Genomic DNA, 14678 nt, shown 5'->3' with positions numbered 1-14678 from the left:
ATTCATGAAATCATGAATTTTTATGCATGAATTCGTGCACAAAATTCATGAGTTCTGGAATATTTTTTATGATTATTTTTGGCAAGCGTAAATAAAATTCGTGATATCATGTATAAACTTCATGAAATCATGCATAAATTTCATGAATTCGTGATTTTTTTTTTATGAAATCATGAATTTAATTCACGTTTACGAGTGCATTCGGGCATGTCTAATCATGCATATTTATTCACGGATCCTGGTTTATTCGTGCCCAATATGCATAGTTCAAAAAATCGTAAAGTAAAAATCGTAATATTCACGATTTCATGGTACGATTTTCACAATTTCCGGATTACTTTTTCTGTACATTTACCATATCGTGCCACTGGGGGCACATATCGGAATTGACAAGGGAGCCTGTTTTGTTAAAAAAAAAACGGAGGACATTTTATGTGATGCCAATGTACTCTGGCCCCACCTGGCCACTTTGGAACCGGTCACCGGTTACCGGTGGTCACTGGGGACATTTCGGAATGTGCAAGGAACCCTGTCATGTGACGTATCAAAATTCATGAAATTCAAATCTTTGGCCATTTTATGTGATGCCAATGAAATCTGGCCCCACCTGGCCACTTTGGAACCGGTCACCGGTTACCGGTGGTCACTGGGGACATTTCGGAATGTGCAAGGAACCCTGTCTTGTGACATATCACAATTCATGAAATTTAAAACTGTGGCCATTTAATGTGATGCCAATGTAATCTGGCCCCACCTGGCCACTTTGGAACCGGTCACCGGTTACCGGTGGTCACTGGGGACATTTCGGAATGTGCAGGGAACCCTGTCATGCGACATTTCAAAATTCATGAAATTCAAATCTTTGGCCATTTTATGTGATGCCAATGAAATCTGGCCCCACCTGGCCACTTTGGAACCGGTCACCGGTTACCGGTGGTCACTGGGGACATTTCGGAGTGTGCAAGGAACCCTGTCTTGTGACATATCACAATTCATGAAATTTAAAACTGTGGCCATTTAATGTGATGCCAATGTAATCTGGCCCCACCTGGCCACTTTGGAATTGGTCACCGATTACCGGTGGTCACTGGGGACATTTCGGAATGTGCAAGGAACCCTGTCATGTGACGTATCAAAATTCATGAAATTCAAATCTTTGGCCATTTTATGTGATGCCAATGAAATCTGGCCCCACCTGGCCACTTTGGAACCGGTCATCGGTTACCGGTGGTCACTGGGGACATTTCGGAATGTGCAAGGAACCCTGTCATGTGACATATCAAAATTCATGAAATTCAAATCTTTGGCCATTTTATGTGATGCCAATGAAATCTGGCCCCACCTGGCCACTTTGGAACCGGTCACCGGTTACCGGTGGTCACTGGGGACAAGGAACCCTGTCATGTGACATATCAAAATTCATGAAATTTAAAACTGTAGCCATTGTATGTGATGCCAATGTACTCTGGCTCCATCTGGCCATCTTGGAACCGATTACCGGTCACTGCGGAAGAATTCTGAATTTACAAAGGTCCCAGGTATGTGATGTTCAAAAATGCTTTAAATAAATTAAAAATACAATCATTTATCTAGTAAAACCAACATTCAAAAACTTGACATGAGCATTTCGGAAACGTTAATTGGGTACCGATCGTTACTTTACAAAAATACAACGAAAACTTATATTAAATACAAAAAGACCTAAGGGATTTCTTGTACAGTCCAGACTCGATTGTCTGATGTATTAATAATAGAAAAATCGATAATTCGTATAATAAAGCCATAATTTTTTTGTCTCATTAATAACTTCAATTACAATAAAGTGATTAATTACAATAGAAGGATTTATTTTTGTAAATGCAGATGATCAAACACTTTAATTTGACGCAAATAGAGTCATAGAGAGTTGAATTGAAAATTAAAAAAAAAACACCGAAATTCTTAAAATACTCAACAAATTAAAAATCTTAAAAAACTTCAAAAACTCAAACTAATTAAAATACGCAAAATAAATTAAATACTTCACAAACTCAAAATATTTGAAATACGCAAAATACATAAAATAAATAAAATGCTCATAAAACATAAAATACTTGAAATACCTAAAATACTTTTTTTGTATACTTTATTATAGAGTATTAAACTCTTTACTTAAAGTAATTAAAATACTTAGAATACTTAAAATACTTAAAATACTTAAAATACTTGAAATACTTGAAATACTTGAAATACTTGAAATACTTAAAATACCTAAAATACTTAAAATACTGAAAATACTTAAAATTATTAAAATTCTTTAAATACTTTAAATATGTTTAAAACTTAAAAATACTTAAAATATTTCAAGTTCTTGAAATATTAAAATACCTATAAAAAATTAATTGCTTAAAATTATTTAAAAGCTTAACAAACTTTAAACACTTCAATTATTTCAAATACTTGAAATACTTGAAAACTTTAAAAACATTTAATATTTAAATACCTGAAGAAATGAATATACTTAAAAAAAATATTTCAAATACTAAATATATTTTTAATACTTACAATATTAAAATACCTGGAAAAAATTAAAGCTTAAAATTATTTTAACACTCAACAAACTCCTAACACTTGAAATATTTAAAATACTTGAAATACCTAAATACTTTAAAAAGTCACAATATTAGCATACCTGTTAAAATAAAAATTCCTAAATTCATTAGCATACTTAACATACCTAAAAATAATAATATTTCAAAAAACTTAAAAGTCTTTACAAAATTAAAGTACCTAAGAAAATTGAAATGCTGAAAATTATTAAAATACGTCATTAACTTCAAATACTTTAAATATGTTAAATACTTTAAAATAATATGCTTACAATATTAAAATCATTAAAATTATTAACATACTTTACCTATGTCCCCATTTCTAGCTCAAAACAAAGCACCGAAATGTCACTCAGCGCATCCACCAAAACAAACCTCACTGTCTGTCACACGCGTAGAATGCTCCGGCAATTGAGAAAAAACCGAGATCCCTACGAGTCCACGACCAAGAAACTGTCACACGCGGAGAAAAACACGGGAACTGTCTTATGGACCATGTTCCCTTGATTCGACAATCGAAACAAACTGGGAACTGTTCTGTCTCTTACCTTGTTACTCCTCCCGCGCTCGTTCCTCCTCCTGCCACTCGGTCCTACTCTTGCTGCTCGGTCCTCCTCCTGCCGCCCGGTCCTCCTCCCGCGCTCGGTTCTCCTACTGCCACTCGGTCCTCCTCCTGCAGCTCGGTCCTCTTCCTGCTAGCCCTTGGCTCCGTTGCCATTTCCAACGGAACGGCCGCAGATCTTTTCCCGGTTCCGGTGGACAGCACCTCCAAATCCCGGGTCCGCAAATCACGGTCACTTTTACCGGCAAACACAACAGGACGCGACAAGTCACAACGCGATTGACTTCGTGGCAAATAAACACGCGGCTGAACTGGCAAGCGAAAAACAAACTTGACAGTTCGAACGAAACTGTTCTTGATTGATCAAGATCACTCGTCATAAACATGGATAAAAATTCATAAACCCATGAATGTTATGCACGAATTCATGCATTTTATTCATGAAAACATGTAAACTTTCATGAAATCATGAAAAACACGATTCATAAATTCGCGAATAAAATTTTACGACGTAAAATTTACGCATGCATAAATAATCGTAAAATCATGAATATTTTTCATGAATTCATGAAGTTTAGTCATGACTTCATGAAAATCAGTCATGAAATCATGAATAGTGATATGCATGATTTCATGAAGGAAAATTCATGAATATTCGTAAAAATATTTTTGCCATGAATTAAATTCATAAATTCGTGCATTTTTATGCACGATTTCATGAATAAAATTCATGAAATCATGAAAGGTATCACGAAATCATGCACAAAATTATTCACGAATTCATGAATCGAAATTCACGATTTCTCGCACACTTTTTTTTCCGTGTACGCTGTCCACTTTGTAAGCAGATGATTCTGGGTTCGATTCCCATCTGCTCCAACCTTCTATCGGATGATGAAGTAAAACGTCGGTCCCGGCCTTGGTTGATGTTAGGCCGTTAAGTCATTCCAGGTATAGGAGTCGTCTCCATGCCATAAGTACAAACAACACACCAAACCAAGCCTGCTCCGGTGGAATCGCTGGCGGCGGTTGGACTCGCAATCCAAAGGTCGTCAGTTCAAACACTGGGGTGGAAGGTTCCTTGGAGTAGAAAGAGGTTTGGGTGCTCTCCCCATTCAAGCCTTCGGACTCCTAGGTTCGAGCAGAAACTTGCAATAGAGACCACAAAAGACTCGGGGGTCGTTAATGTGGATGGTTTGATTTTTTGATCGTTCTAGAGCAGAAAATGTGAAAAACAAGCAAAAAATGAAAAAGTAGCTGTAAAAAGATCGCAAAAGGTAATGATAGTAGGTGGTAAAATAAGCTTAATACTATCAAAAACAAACATAAACTAAACATCATAAATGCAAATAAATCCTCCACAAAAGAGCAAAATTTAAACTTGGAAATATGGACCCTCCCTGTAAAGGCTTATGAATTGATCTAAGTTGAAAGGTTCTCCAAATCTCTGAATTACAACATTCTGGAGCAGAACTGTTAAACTGTAATAAACACTAATTGAATTGAATTGAATTAAGTGCAAATAAAAGTACTGAAAATGAAACAAGAAAAGTAAAGTTTTTCGTAGAATAAAAGTTGCTGAACACGGGACAAATAATAGTTTTCGAAAATCAAAATTTTGCATTTCTTTTAACTTGTCTAAGCTTGTCTCATATAAAAACAGCAATTTACAACCTGTTGGCAGAGTATGCACAAGGTAACGAATATGCTGTCCTCCGATTTGATCGAAAAGTTTCTAAGAAAAGATGAAACATTGCCAAGGACGTCATAGACATACGTTTTGGCACTGTCTACCACTGTAAGAACGCGCTCAAAACAAAGCAGTCAAAATAAACAAAATCAAAAATTTAAAAATAAACCGGTGCTTAGCGACAAATGTAGGTCAGATGTTGTTAGAGTAGTGCTATTTTTGTGAATGAATGAGCATTGTAAACAAAAACAAGTATTGAATGTGTTACCTACGTTACTTACGATTCTGTTACGGTCGGCCATCAAACTGTCTCTCTTATTTTCTCTTCTCTTCTTTTTTTGGGAATCTGTTTACAAACGATCCGGTAGCATTGGTGATTGTATTAGTGACAACATATTTCGGGTGGTTTACATAACGCATGTTGCCATGTTTAAAAACATAAACATTGCCTTTAGTGCATTGTTTACAAATTAGGTTGCGTTATTTAGATTCGGTCATAGTCTGGTTGATGTTTTCAGTGTCATGATGTGAAAAAAGTTAGATTTTTTATTGAACTTGATCCTCAAATTGAAAAAAAAAATCATGTTGAAACCTAGTTTCAATAAAAATACTTACAATCAATTGGTTAAAAAACCAACAAACATTTAATACAGCGAATGACAATGGAAGTAAAACGCTGAATAAACAAAAATAATACACGTCACTATTTTATCAAAATTTAAGATCATTCGTATGCTACTATAAACACTATTGACACCGGTTTCAAATATCTCACCACTACAAATAGTGATGCTTGGTTTACTCTACAACCACCTCTCACTAAACATGACAGTGTTATTGCGACGTTCAGTCGAGATCTATATTCCTTGACTTTGCGCGTTTCTACTGAAACCTGTTGCTGCGTGTTATTCTACTGTCTACGTTTTCCTTTTTTTTCTTTTCTGTCTGATGTCATGTCTATTGATTTTATTCAGAATTTCGACGTTTAAGGCATACATAGCTTGCGTGAGCTAATAAAAGGAAAAAAAAAACAATTTTGGTGGTGATAAGAGAGTGTGGTGATTGTATTTGAACAACTCATTTTGTTCAGGGTCATTTTGGTCCGAATACACCATTTAGCATGTTGTCATGTGAGTGAGTGAGAAATAAAAGTGAACTGCTGTGCCTTCTAGTGAATAAAATCGTGAATTTTAAAGTTAATTACTGTTTTATGTTGGATTAATGAAGCTGCATGCTCGCTAATTCATTAAATCTATCAAAAAAAGTTGTGAAAAAGTATCAATGCAATGGGGTCCAAGTCCGGTTTTGATGGTCATGACGCAAAGCGTCCAAGAATGACATTAGTTACCAGTGAAAAAGAATGTGAGACAGAAGATACAGATGATGAAGAAATTAATGCGATGTTTAAAGCAAGCCACTATGAAGAAAAAGTTATATATGTAAAGGAAAAGCACCTGCGTACGCAGACTACCTCTAACATCGAACAAACTAGTAGTTCTTGGTATAATTCTTACCGTACACGGGTTATTAGTAAGGTGGGAGATACAAGTCGTCACTATGGGAGCACAGAATATGATTGTCATATATTGGAAAAGAGAGGTAAGATAACATGAGAAGCTACAAAACGTTGAAGGTATCATTTGCATGTTTTCAATCAATTTGAAAATGAACGTTATGCTACTTTTCTTATCATACCATCATGATTTATTTTGAATTATCACGAATCACAATATGACTGCTTTTATTGTATGTGGTGATTATTGCATTCGATCGTATTATTACGATCGTAGTTTTTCGACTTACCATCGACGTATCTCGATCTTTTTTTTTATTCTTTATTACAGAGTTTTTCAGCTGGAGGCTGGTTCAACTCTTTTGGATGATTTGACTTAAATATTGATTATAGATCGTAGTAAATTTTTGAATCTTTCAGAAATTGTATAAGTTTTTCGTCCATGTTCTTGTCGTTCGCAAGGATGTCTAGGATGTTATTAGGGAGATTATGTTTGGTCCTCATCATGTAAAAAATGGGGCAGTTAACTTAAAAGTGTTCAACAGTCGCCTTTACATCACAGGTTTGGCAGGTTCTATGAAAGTTTGTTCTGCTTTTAAAGTTATGTGTTATACGGGTGTGACCAACGCGTAATCTCGAGAGCTTTTTTTGTTCTGTTCTGTTCCCTCTGTCAGTCCAAATTGTAGTTTCCCTTTTAATTTTCCAGAGAAAGAGATCTCGTACTTTCGTCCATTCTAATTCCCAAGTTGAATGGGTCAGATTTTTGACCCACAACTTCAGGTCTTGACATGGTATGGCGTTGTGTAAGGTTTTGCTGGTTTGGCCGCGTTTCGCAAGGTTTTCTGCACGCTCGTTCCCAGGGATACCGACGTTAGCGGGTATCCACATGATGATAGTTCTTTTAGTAATGTGTTGCTGAATAGCTTGGATCCAGGGGTGGGTGGGTTTTGAGCTTCTCAGCGCATTTACGCAGCGTTGAGAGTCGGTTAAGATGAGTTTTGGTATTGTTGGTGTTGTTTTGACTACTAGTAGGATTGCTGCTGCTTCTGCCGAAAATAAAGAACATTGGTCCGGTAGCTTGAGGTGACTTTCCTTTTTGTCCAGGACAGCTCCAACTCCAACTCCAGTCGATGATTTAGATCCGTCGGTGTTATTGTGGGTATAGTTCACGTATTTTGTGGCTAGGAGATGTTCTACTTCAGGTCAAATCTTGATCAACCATTACCAATACCATTTTCAGATTTTTTTTTTTTTTTTCAAGCGGAATAGGTAGAGGACCCAGAAATCCCCACTTCATAGCGGGAATCTAGGAAATTTTACGAGAATTTAATGACAATTTATGGATTTCGGTTCTATTTGTGGTAGAACGTTGATAAACTATTTGATTTTAAGTTTCCACAAGGTTTTTATCATTTACAAGTTTATTTTTGTTAAAATTTTGTGTTTTAATAAAGTGCTTTAAAGTGCCTATTTTCGCCCCCCTAAATCCAATTTTCGCCCACGACAAAAATCAAGAAATCAAATGAAATTATGGCACAAAGCAAAGCAAATATGGTCTCCTATTGAAACACAATATGTTTCCGAAGCTCGATTTCATTGATGTTTAGCTACGGGTAATTTTTGAACGTTGATGTTTTCATTCATTACCCTAATGAATGAAATAAAATTAAATGATAAATTAACCCTTGAAAATAAACTAGAATATCTCAAATATATTTTCAAGCACATTTCACTGCGATAAGATAAGTTTTTATGGTAAACGAAAACTGGTTCTAGATGAAAACTGAAAACACAATGCTAGATTTCGCCCTGGTTGAAAATTGGATCTCATGTTTTCCATGAAATCGCCCACATTATTTTATTAAAATAATCTTTGGTAAACGTTTAAAACAGGTAAATCACTAGACTTTCGTGAAATTCACACATACAGTGAAGCAATCAAATACTCATTTACAGTATTTTCGGACAAAATGAGTTGTTTTCCCTGATTACCATTATAACCCGCTGTAGTCGAAATTGACAAAAATATAGCGGCTGTAATAAGGCTTTTTTTGAAGTGCTTATAAAAACGTGATGAACAATAGAAATTCATTAGGAAAGTTTCAATTAGTACTAGAATTAAATGAATATGTAAACCTGCACAATAAATTCAACCAAAAAATGGTATAAGTTTGCTAAATACATATTTAATTCAGTAGGTGGGCGAAAACTGGAGCAGTTCGAAAACTGGGTCCTCTACCCTAATTAATATATATATAATCAATAAATATAAATATTAGAGTGTAACAAAACTGACTTTTCGGATGGCATTCAAGGGTTTGTTCCGGTGCGCATACTGAGCTCAAATCCAAAATATGAGCTTGATTGGACGTAACAGGAGCTGGCGCTTTGCATTTGAATTTTAAATGGGATTTAACCCGTAAAAAAATATTTTTTTTCAAAAATGTCACTTTTTGAGGCATTTTGGCCACTGAAGCGTTTATTTTCAACATCATTGTCGTGTAGGCCAGATCCTTGCGCATCTTTTGGTATATAAGTTATGAGGGGGTCCCGGGAAGCGGGCCATGTTGGCTACTTCCCGGGCTCGTGGGGAGGTTCGGATGATTGACTTCACACTGGTTGAAGGATGAAACTTGACTAATTTATTATTGCAAAAAGAATACTTCGTATGACGAGTTTGTATGTGTTGGTGCAATACAACCAGGGGTGCCAAGCCGTAACTTATATAACATTGAAATTTGGAGCTTCCTGGAGCTCGGTACATACCTTCAAAAATTGACCCCAGCAAAATCAAATAGCGTCTCTAGTGTAGCGAGGCACGACGAATATCTTTATTGCCGGGGCCGATTTTTCGAAAAAAAAAACCAAACTTTGAAGGTCTGTAGCGAGCTCCAGGGTGCTCCAAATTTCAATGTTATTTGTACCAAAAGATGTGCATTGGCGTACACGCCAATGATGTTGAAAATAAACGCTTTTGTGACCAAAATGCCTCAAAAAGTCACATTTTTGAAAAAAATCTTTTTCTACGGGCTAAATCACATTTAAAATTCAAAGGCAAAGCACCAGCTCCTGGCAATTTTTTTAAAATTTTTGAAATTTTTGAAATTTTTGAAATTTTTGAAATTTTTGAAATTTTTGAAATTTTTGAAATTTTTGAAATTTTTGAAATTTGTGAAATTTTTGAAATTTTTGAAGTTTTTGAAATTTTTGAAATCTTTGAAATTTTAAAATTTTTGAAATTTTTGAAATTTTTAAAATTTTTGAAATTTTTAAAATTTTAGAAATTTTTGAAATTTTAGAAATTTTAGAAATTTTAGAAATTTTTGAAATTTTTTAAATTTTTAAAATTTTGAAATTTTAAAATTTTGAAATTTTTGATTTTTAGAAATTTTGAAATTTTTGATTTTTAGAAATTTTGAAATTTTTGAAATTTTGAAATTTTGAAATTTTAAAATTTTGAAATTTTGAAATTTTGAAATTTTGAAATTTTGAAATTTTGAAATTTTGAAATTTTGAAATTTTGAAATTTTAAAATTTTGAAATTTTGAAATTTTGAAATTTTGAAATTTTGAAATTTTGAAATTTTGAAATTTTGAAATTTTGAAATTTTGAAATTTTGAAATTTTGAAATTTTGAAATTTTGAAATTTTGAAATTTTGAAATTTTGAAATTTTGAAATTTTGAAATTTTGAAATTTTGAAATTTTGAAATTTTGAAATTTTGAAATTTTGAAATTTTGAAATTTTGAAATTTTGAAATTTTGAAATTTTGAAATTTTGAAATTTTGAAATTTTGAAATTTTGAAATTTTGAAATTTTGAAATTTTGAAATTTTGAAATTTTGAAATTTTGAAATTTTGAAATTTTGAAATTTTGAAATTTTGAAATTTTGAAAATTTTGAAATTTTGAAATTTTGAAATTTTGAAATTTTGAAATTTTGAAATTTTGAAATTTTGAAATTTTGAAATTTTGAAATTTTGAAATTTTGAAATTTTGAAATTTTGAAATTTTGAAATTTTGAAATTTTGAAATTTTGAAATTTTGAAATTTTGAAATTTTGAAATTTTGAAATTTTGAAATTTTGAAATTTTGAAATTTTGAAATTTTGAAATTTTGAAATTTTGAAATTTTGAAATTTTGAAATTTTGAAATTTTGAAATTTTGAAATTTTGAAATTTTGAAATTTTGAAATTTTGAAATTTTGAAATTTGAAACTTTGAAATTTTGAAATTTTGAAATTTTGAAATTTTGAAATTTTGAAATTTTAAAATTTTGAAATTTTAAAATTTTGAAATTTTGAAATTTTGAAATTTTGAAATTTTGAAATTTTGAAATTTTGAAATTTTGAAATTTTGAAATTTTAAATTTTAAAATTTTAAAATTTTGAAATTTTTAAATTTTGAAATTTTAAAATTTTGAAATTTTTAAATTTTGAAATTTTGAAATTTTGAAATTTTGAAATTTTGAAATTTTGAAATTTTGAAATTTTGAAATTTTGAAATTTTGAAATTTTGAAATTTTGAAATTTTGAAATTTTGAAATTTTGAAATTTTGAAATTTTGAAATTTTGAAATTTTGAAATTTTGAAATTTTGAAATTTTGAAATTTTGAAATTTTGAAATTTTGAAATTTTGAAATTTTGAAATTTTGAAATTTTGAAATTTTGAAATTTTGAAATTTTGAAATTTTGAAATTTTGAAATTTTGAAATTTTGAAATTTTGAAATTTTGAAATTTTGAAATTTTGAAATTTTGAAATTTTGAAATTTTGAAATTTTGAAATTTTGAAATTTTGAAATTTTGAAATTTTGAAATTTTGAAATTTTGAAATTTTGAAATTTTGAAATTTTGAAATTTTGAAATTTTGAAATTTTGAAATGAAATTTTGAAATTTTGAAATTTTGAAATTTTGAAATTTTGAAATTTTGAAATTTTGAAATTTTGAAATTTTGAAATTTTGAAATTTTGAAATTTTAAAATTTTGAAATTTTGAAATTTTGAAATTTTGAAATTTTGAAATTTTGAAATTTTGAAATTTTGAAATTTTGAAATTTTGAAATTTTGAAATTTTGAAATTTTGAAATTTTGAAATTTTGAAATTTTGAAATTTTGAAATTTTGAAATTTTGAAATTTTGAAATTTTGAAATTTTGAAATTTTGAAATTTTGAAATTTTGAAATTTTGAAATTTTGAAATTTTGAAATTTTGAAATTTTGAAATTTTGAAATTTTGAAATTTTGAAATTTTGAAATTTTGAAATTTTGAAATTTTGAAATTTTGAAATTTTGAAATTTTGAAATTTTGAAATTTTGAAATTTTGAAATTTTGAAATTTTGAAATTTTGAAATTTTGAAATTTTGAAATTTTGAAATTTTGAAATTTTGAAATTTTGAAATTTTGAAATTTTGAATTTTGAATTTTGAAATTTTGAAATTTTGAAATTTTGAAATTTTGAAATTTTGAAATTTTGAAATTTTGAAATTTTGAAATTTTGAAATTTTGAAATTTTGAAATTTTGAAATTTTGAAATTTTGAAATTTTGAAATTTTGAAATTTTGAAATTTTGAAATTTTGAAATTTTGAAATTTTGAAATTTTGAAATTTTGAAATTTTGAAATTTTGAAATTTTGAAATTTTGAAATTTTGAAATTTTGAAATTTTGAAATTTTGAAATTTTGAAATTTTGAAATTTTGAAATTTTGAAATTTTGAAATTTTGAAATTTTGAAATTTTGAAATTTTGAAATTTTGAAATTTTGAAATTTTGAAATTTTGAAATTTTGAAATTTTGAAATTTGAAATTTTGAAATTTTGAAATTTTGAAATTTTGAAATTTTGAAATTTTGAAATTTTGAAATTTTGAAATTTTGAAATTTTGAAATTTTGAAATTTTGAAATTTTGAAATTTTGAAATTTTGAAATTTTGAAATTTTGAAATTTTGAAATTTTGAAATTTTGAAATTTTGAAATTTTGAAATTTTTGAAATTTTTGAAATTTTTGAAATTTTTGAAATTTTTGAAATTTTTGAAATTTTTGAAATTCTTGAAATTTTTGAAATTTTTGAAATTTTTGAAATTTTAGAAATTTTAGAAATTTTAGAAATTTTAGAAATATTAAAAATTCTAGAAATTTTTGAAACTTTTGAAATTTTTGAAATTTTTGAAATTTTTGAAATTTTTGAAATTTTTGAAATTTTTGAAATTTTTGAAATTTTTGAAATTTTTGAAATTTTTGAAATTTTTGAAATTTTTGAAATTTTTGAAATTTTTGAAATTTTTGAACCGACGTTTTACTTCCCCATCCGATAGGGGAGATGGGGGTAAGACGGCCACCCTAAGGGAGAAGTCTAATAAAATTTACACAACAGATTATTTTGATCTCAAATTACGTACATATTGTTCTACTACTAGTCCATTATAGAAATGACATAAATTAGTTGGTCTAAAAACCAATTTTCAATACTTTTCAGCAATTTTAAAAAAATTGAAATCGTATATATATGAAATACGCGGGTAAGACGGCCACCCATGTGGGGTAAGACGGCCAGTGCTATAAATTAACTTAATAACTTTGCTAAATCCACCCAAACACCAACATGGTTGGTTCAACAGACTTCTCTGAACATCATAACTATTTTGGTTGGAAAAAATCAGGTTTCAAATGTGAAGAAAAATGCTGTTTAAAAAATTTCATATTTTGGCTTAGTGAATTTCATATTATTGCGACCACATTTTATGAAAAACTATGAATTTTTACTACAAAACAAACACAATTTGGTACAATAAAAATAGTTTTTGTATTTCGATTAGAATAAGTAAATCAAAATTATGTAAACTATATTAAATTAGCGATTTTTGTGAAAAGTTTGCTAGGATTTCATACTATTCAATGAGTTTTGCTATATCACAGTAAAGAATGTTGTCAAAACGGTAGTTAACAGCATTTTGATTAAAAATGGATAGTTTTATTGAAAATGCTTTTCCTTTATCTACAAATATGTCTTAATAGTCAAAAACCGTCAAAAATATAACCTATATCATATAAAATCTACAAATTACGGGTGGCCGTCTTACCCCCGGAGGAGGTGGCCGTCTTGCCCCCAAATAAATTATTTTTAAACATTTTTGTAAACAGTTCATCGCATTTTTGAACTTTTCGAGGGACATAATCTAGGGAAAACTTCAATTTAACATGAAAAATATTTGAAGACAGGAAAACATATTGTTATTTAACAAAAATGCCTAAGTTGTAATTCATGAAAATTACATCCAGTTTCAAGTTCAAAAATTATTTCTTCATTTTGAGCTATTTTTATACTATTTCAAACAATATTTTTGACAAAGGTGACTCCATATGCATTATTTAGCATGAGGAACAGTATTGCTAAACATTTTAGTAATATTCATTAGTATATTTATTAAAACAGTAGGGTGGCCGTCTTACCCCGCCTGGCCGTCTTACCCCCAGCTCCCCTACAAGGCGTGATCAGGCAAATCTCGTCTCGAAAAATGCCACTGGGTCCGCCTGGGATTGAACCCAGGCCATACTGGGGTGAGAGGCTACCACGCTAACCACTGCGCCACCGGACCCGGCTTGCAAGTGTATATAGTAGTGAAAAAGATGTTTCGCCGAATAATCAAGATGATGATTTTTTTAGATTCCTTTCACCGATGTTTCGTGCGCGATAGAGGAGAACAATGCTCCTTTCGGATTTTTTCTCTTGATGAGCATCCAAAGATTTTCTTTTGATGATGATTATTCCATCGCTGGTTAAGATTATTTTTCTTCAATACAATCAAACAGCCGTCGGTAATGACGATAATTGTCGGGCAACATTGTCATCACTGTTTGCTTGAACCTTTAAAAAAAACTTCAAAACATAGAAGCAATTTAATTGTGTGCCAACCAGTATTGACTACTATTTTTTGAATTTTACTTCCATTTTTGTATTGGAATGTGTGTCGAAAAATGCGAATTTGTCTCCTCGATGTCTGTGTCATGAAGTAGAAAATATCCTTATTTACGTGGTTGCCAAGGATTTTTATTTGGAAAGGATTCGATGTTGGCTTCGAACGAATAGAATACACACTAGTCGTAGAGAAGTCATCGGTGAAAGTGCACATCGGAAAACTGTGCTGAGCTTACTTTGAAGGTTTCAAAAAAGACATTACATAACTTTTTCTTTCAATAAACTTAATAACATAACGCTTTTTTATTTTCTTTCGACAGACGAACAAGAACGAGTGCAAAAGAAAACTTTTGTTAATTGGATCAATTCTTTTCTGTGCAAGGTAAGTTACTTTCATGGAATTTCTCATATCTGATC

The 14678-nt window shown here is 30.4% G+C and overlaps 1 protein-coding gene across 4 annotated transcripts in view; it reads left to right on the top strand.

The window, feature by feature from the left end:
- The first annotated feature begins 5710 nt into the window (after positions 1-5710).
- LOC6048341 (nesprin-1) overlaps positions 5711-14678 on the top strand; it is a 65229-nt gene continuing 56261 nt past the window's right edge. The window contains exons 1-2 of one of the 4 annotated variants that reach the window (XM_038255940.1): positions 5711-6439; positions 14582-14643. In XM_038255940.1, coding sequence (XP_038111868.1) covers positions 6127-6439; positions 14582-14643 — 375 coding nt within the window. In that variant the 5' untranslated portion in view covers positions 5711-6126. The remainder of the gene's footprint in view (positions 6440-14581; positions 14644-14678) is intronic. The other 3 variants (XM_038255937.1, XM_038255938.1, XM_038255939.1) reach the window with 3 other exon arrangements.

This window comes from Culex quinquefasciatus, chromosome 2 (assembly GCF_015732765.1).
Source record: "Culex quinquefasciatus strain JHB chromosome 2, VPISU_Cqui_1.0_pri_paternal, whole genome shotgun sequence".
In the NCBI taxonomy this organism is placed as follows: Eukaryota; Metazoa; Arthropoda; class Insecta; order Diptera; family Culicidae; genus Culex; species Culex quinquefasciatus.
This window is presented reverse-complemented; position numbering and strand designations above follow the sequence as displayed.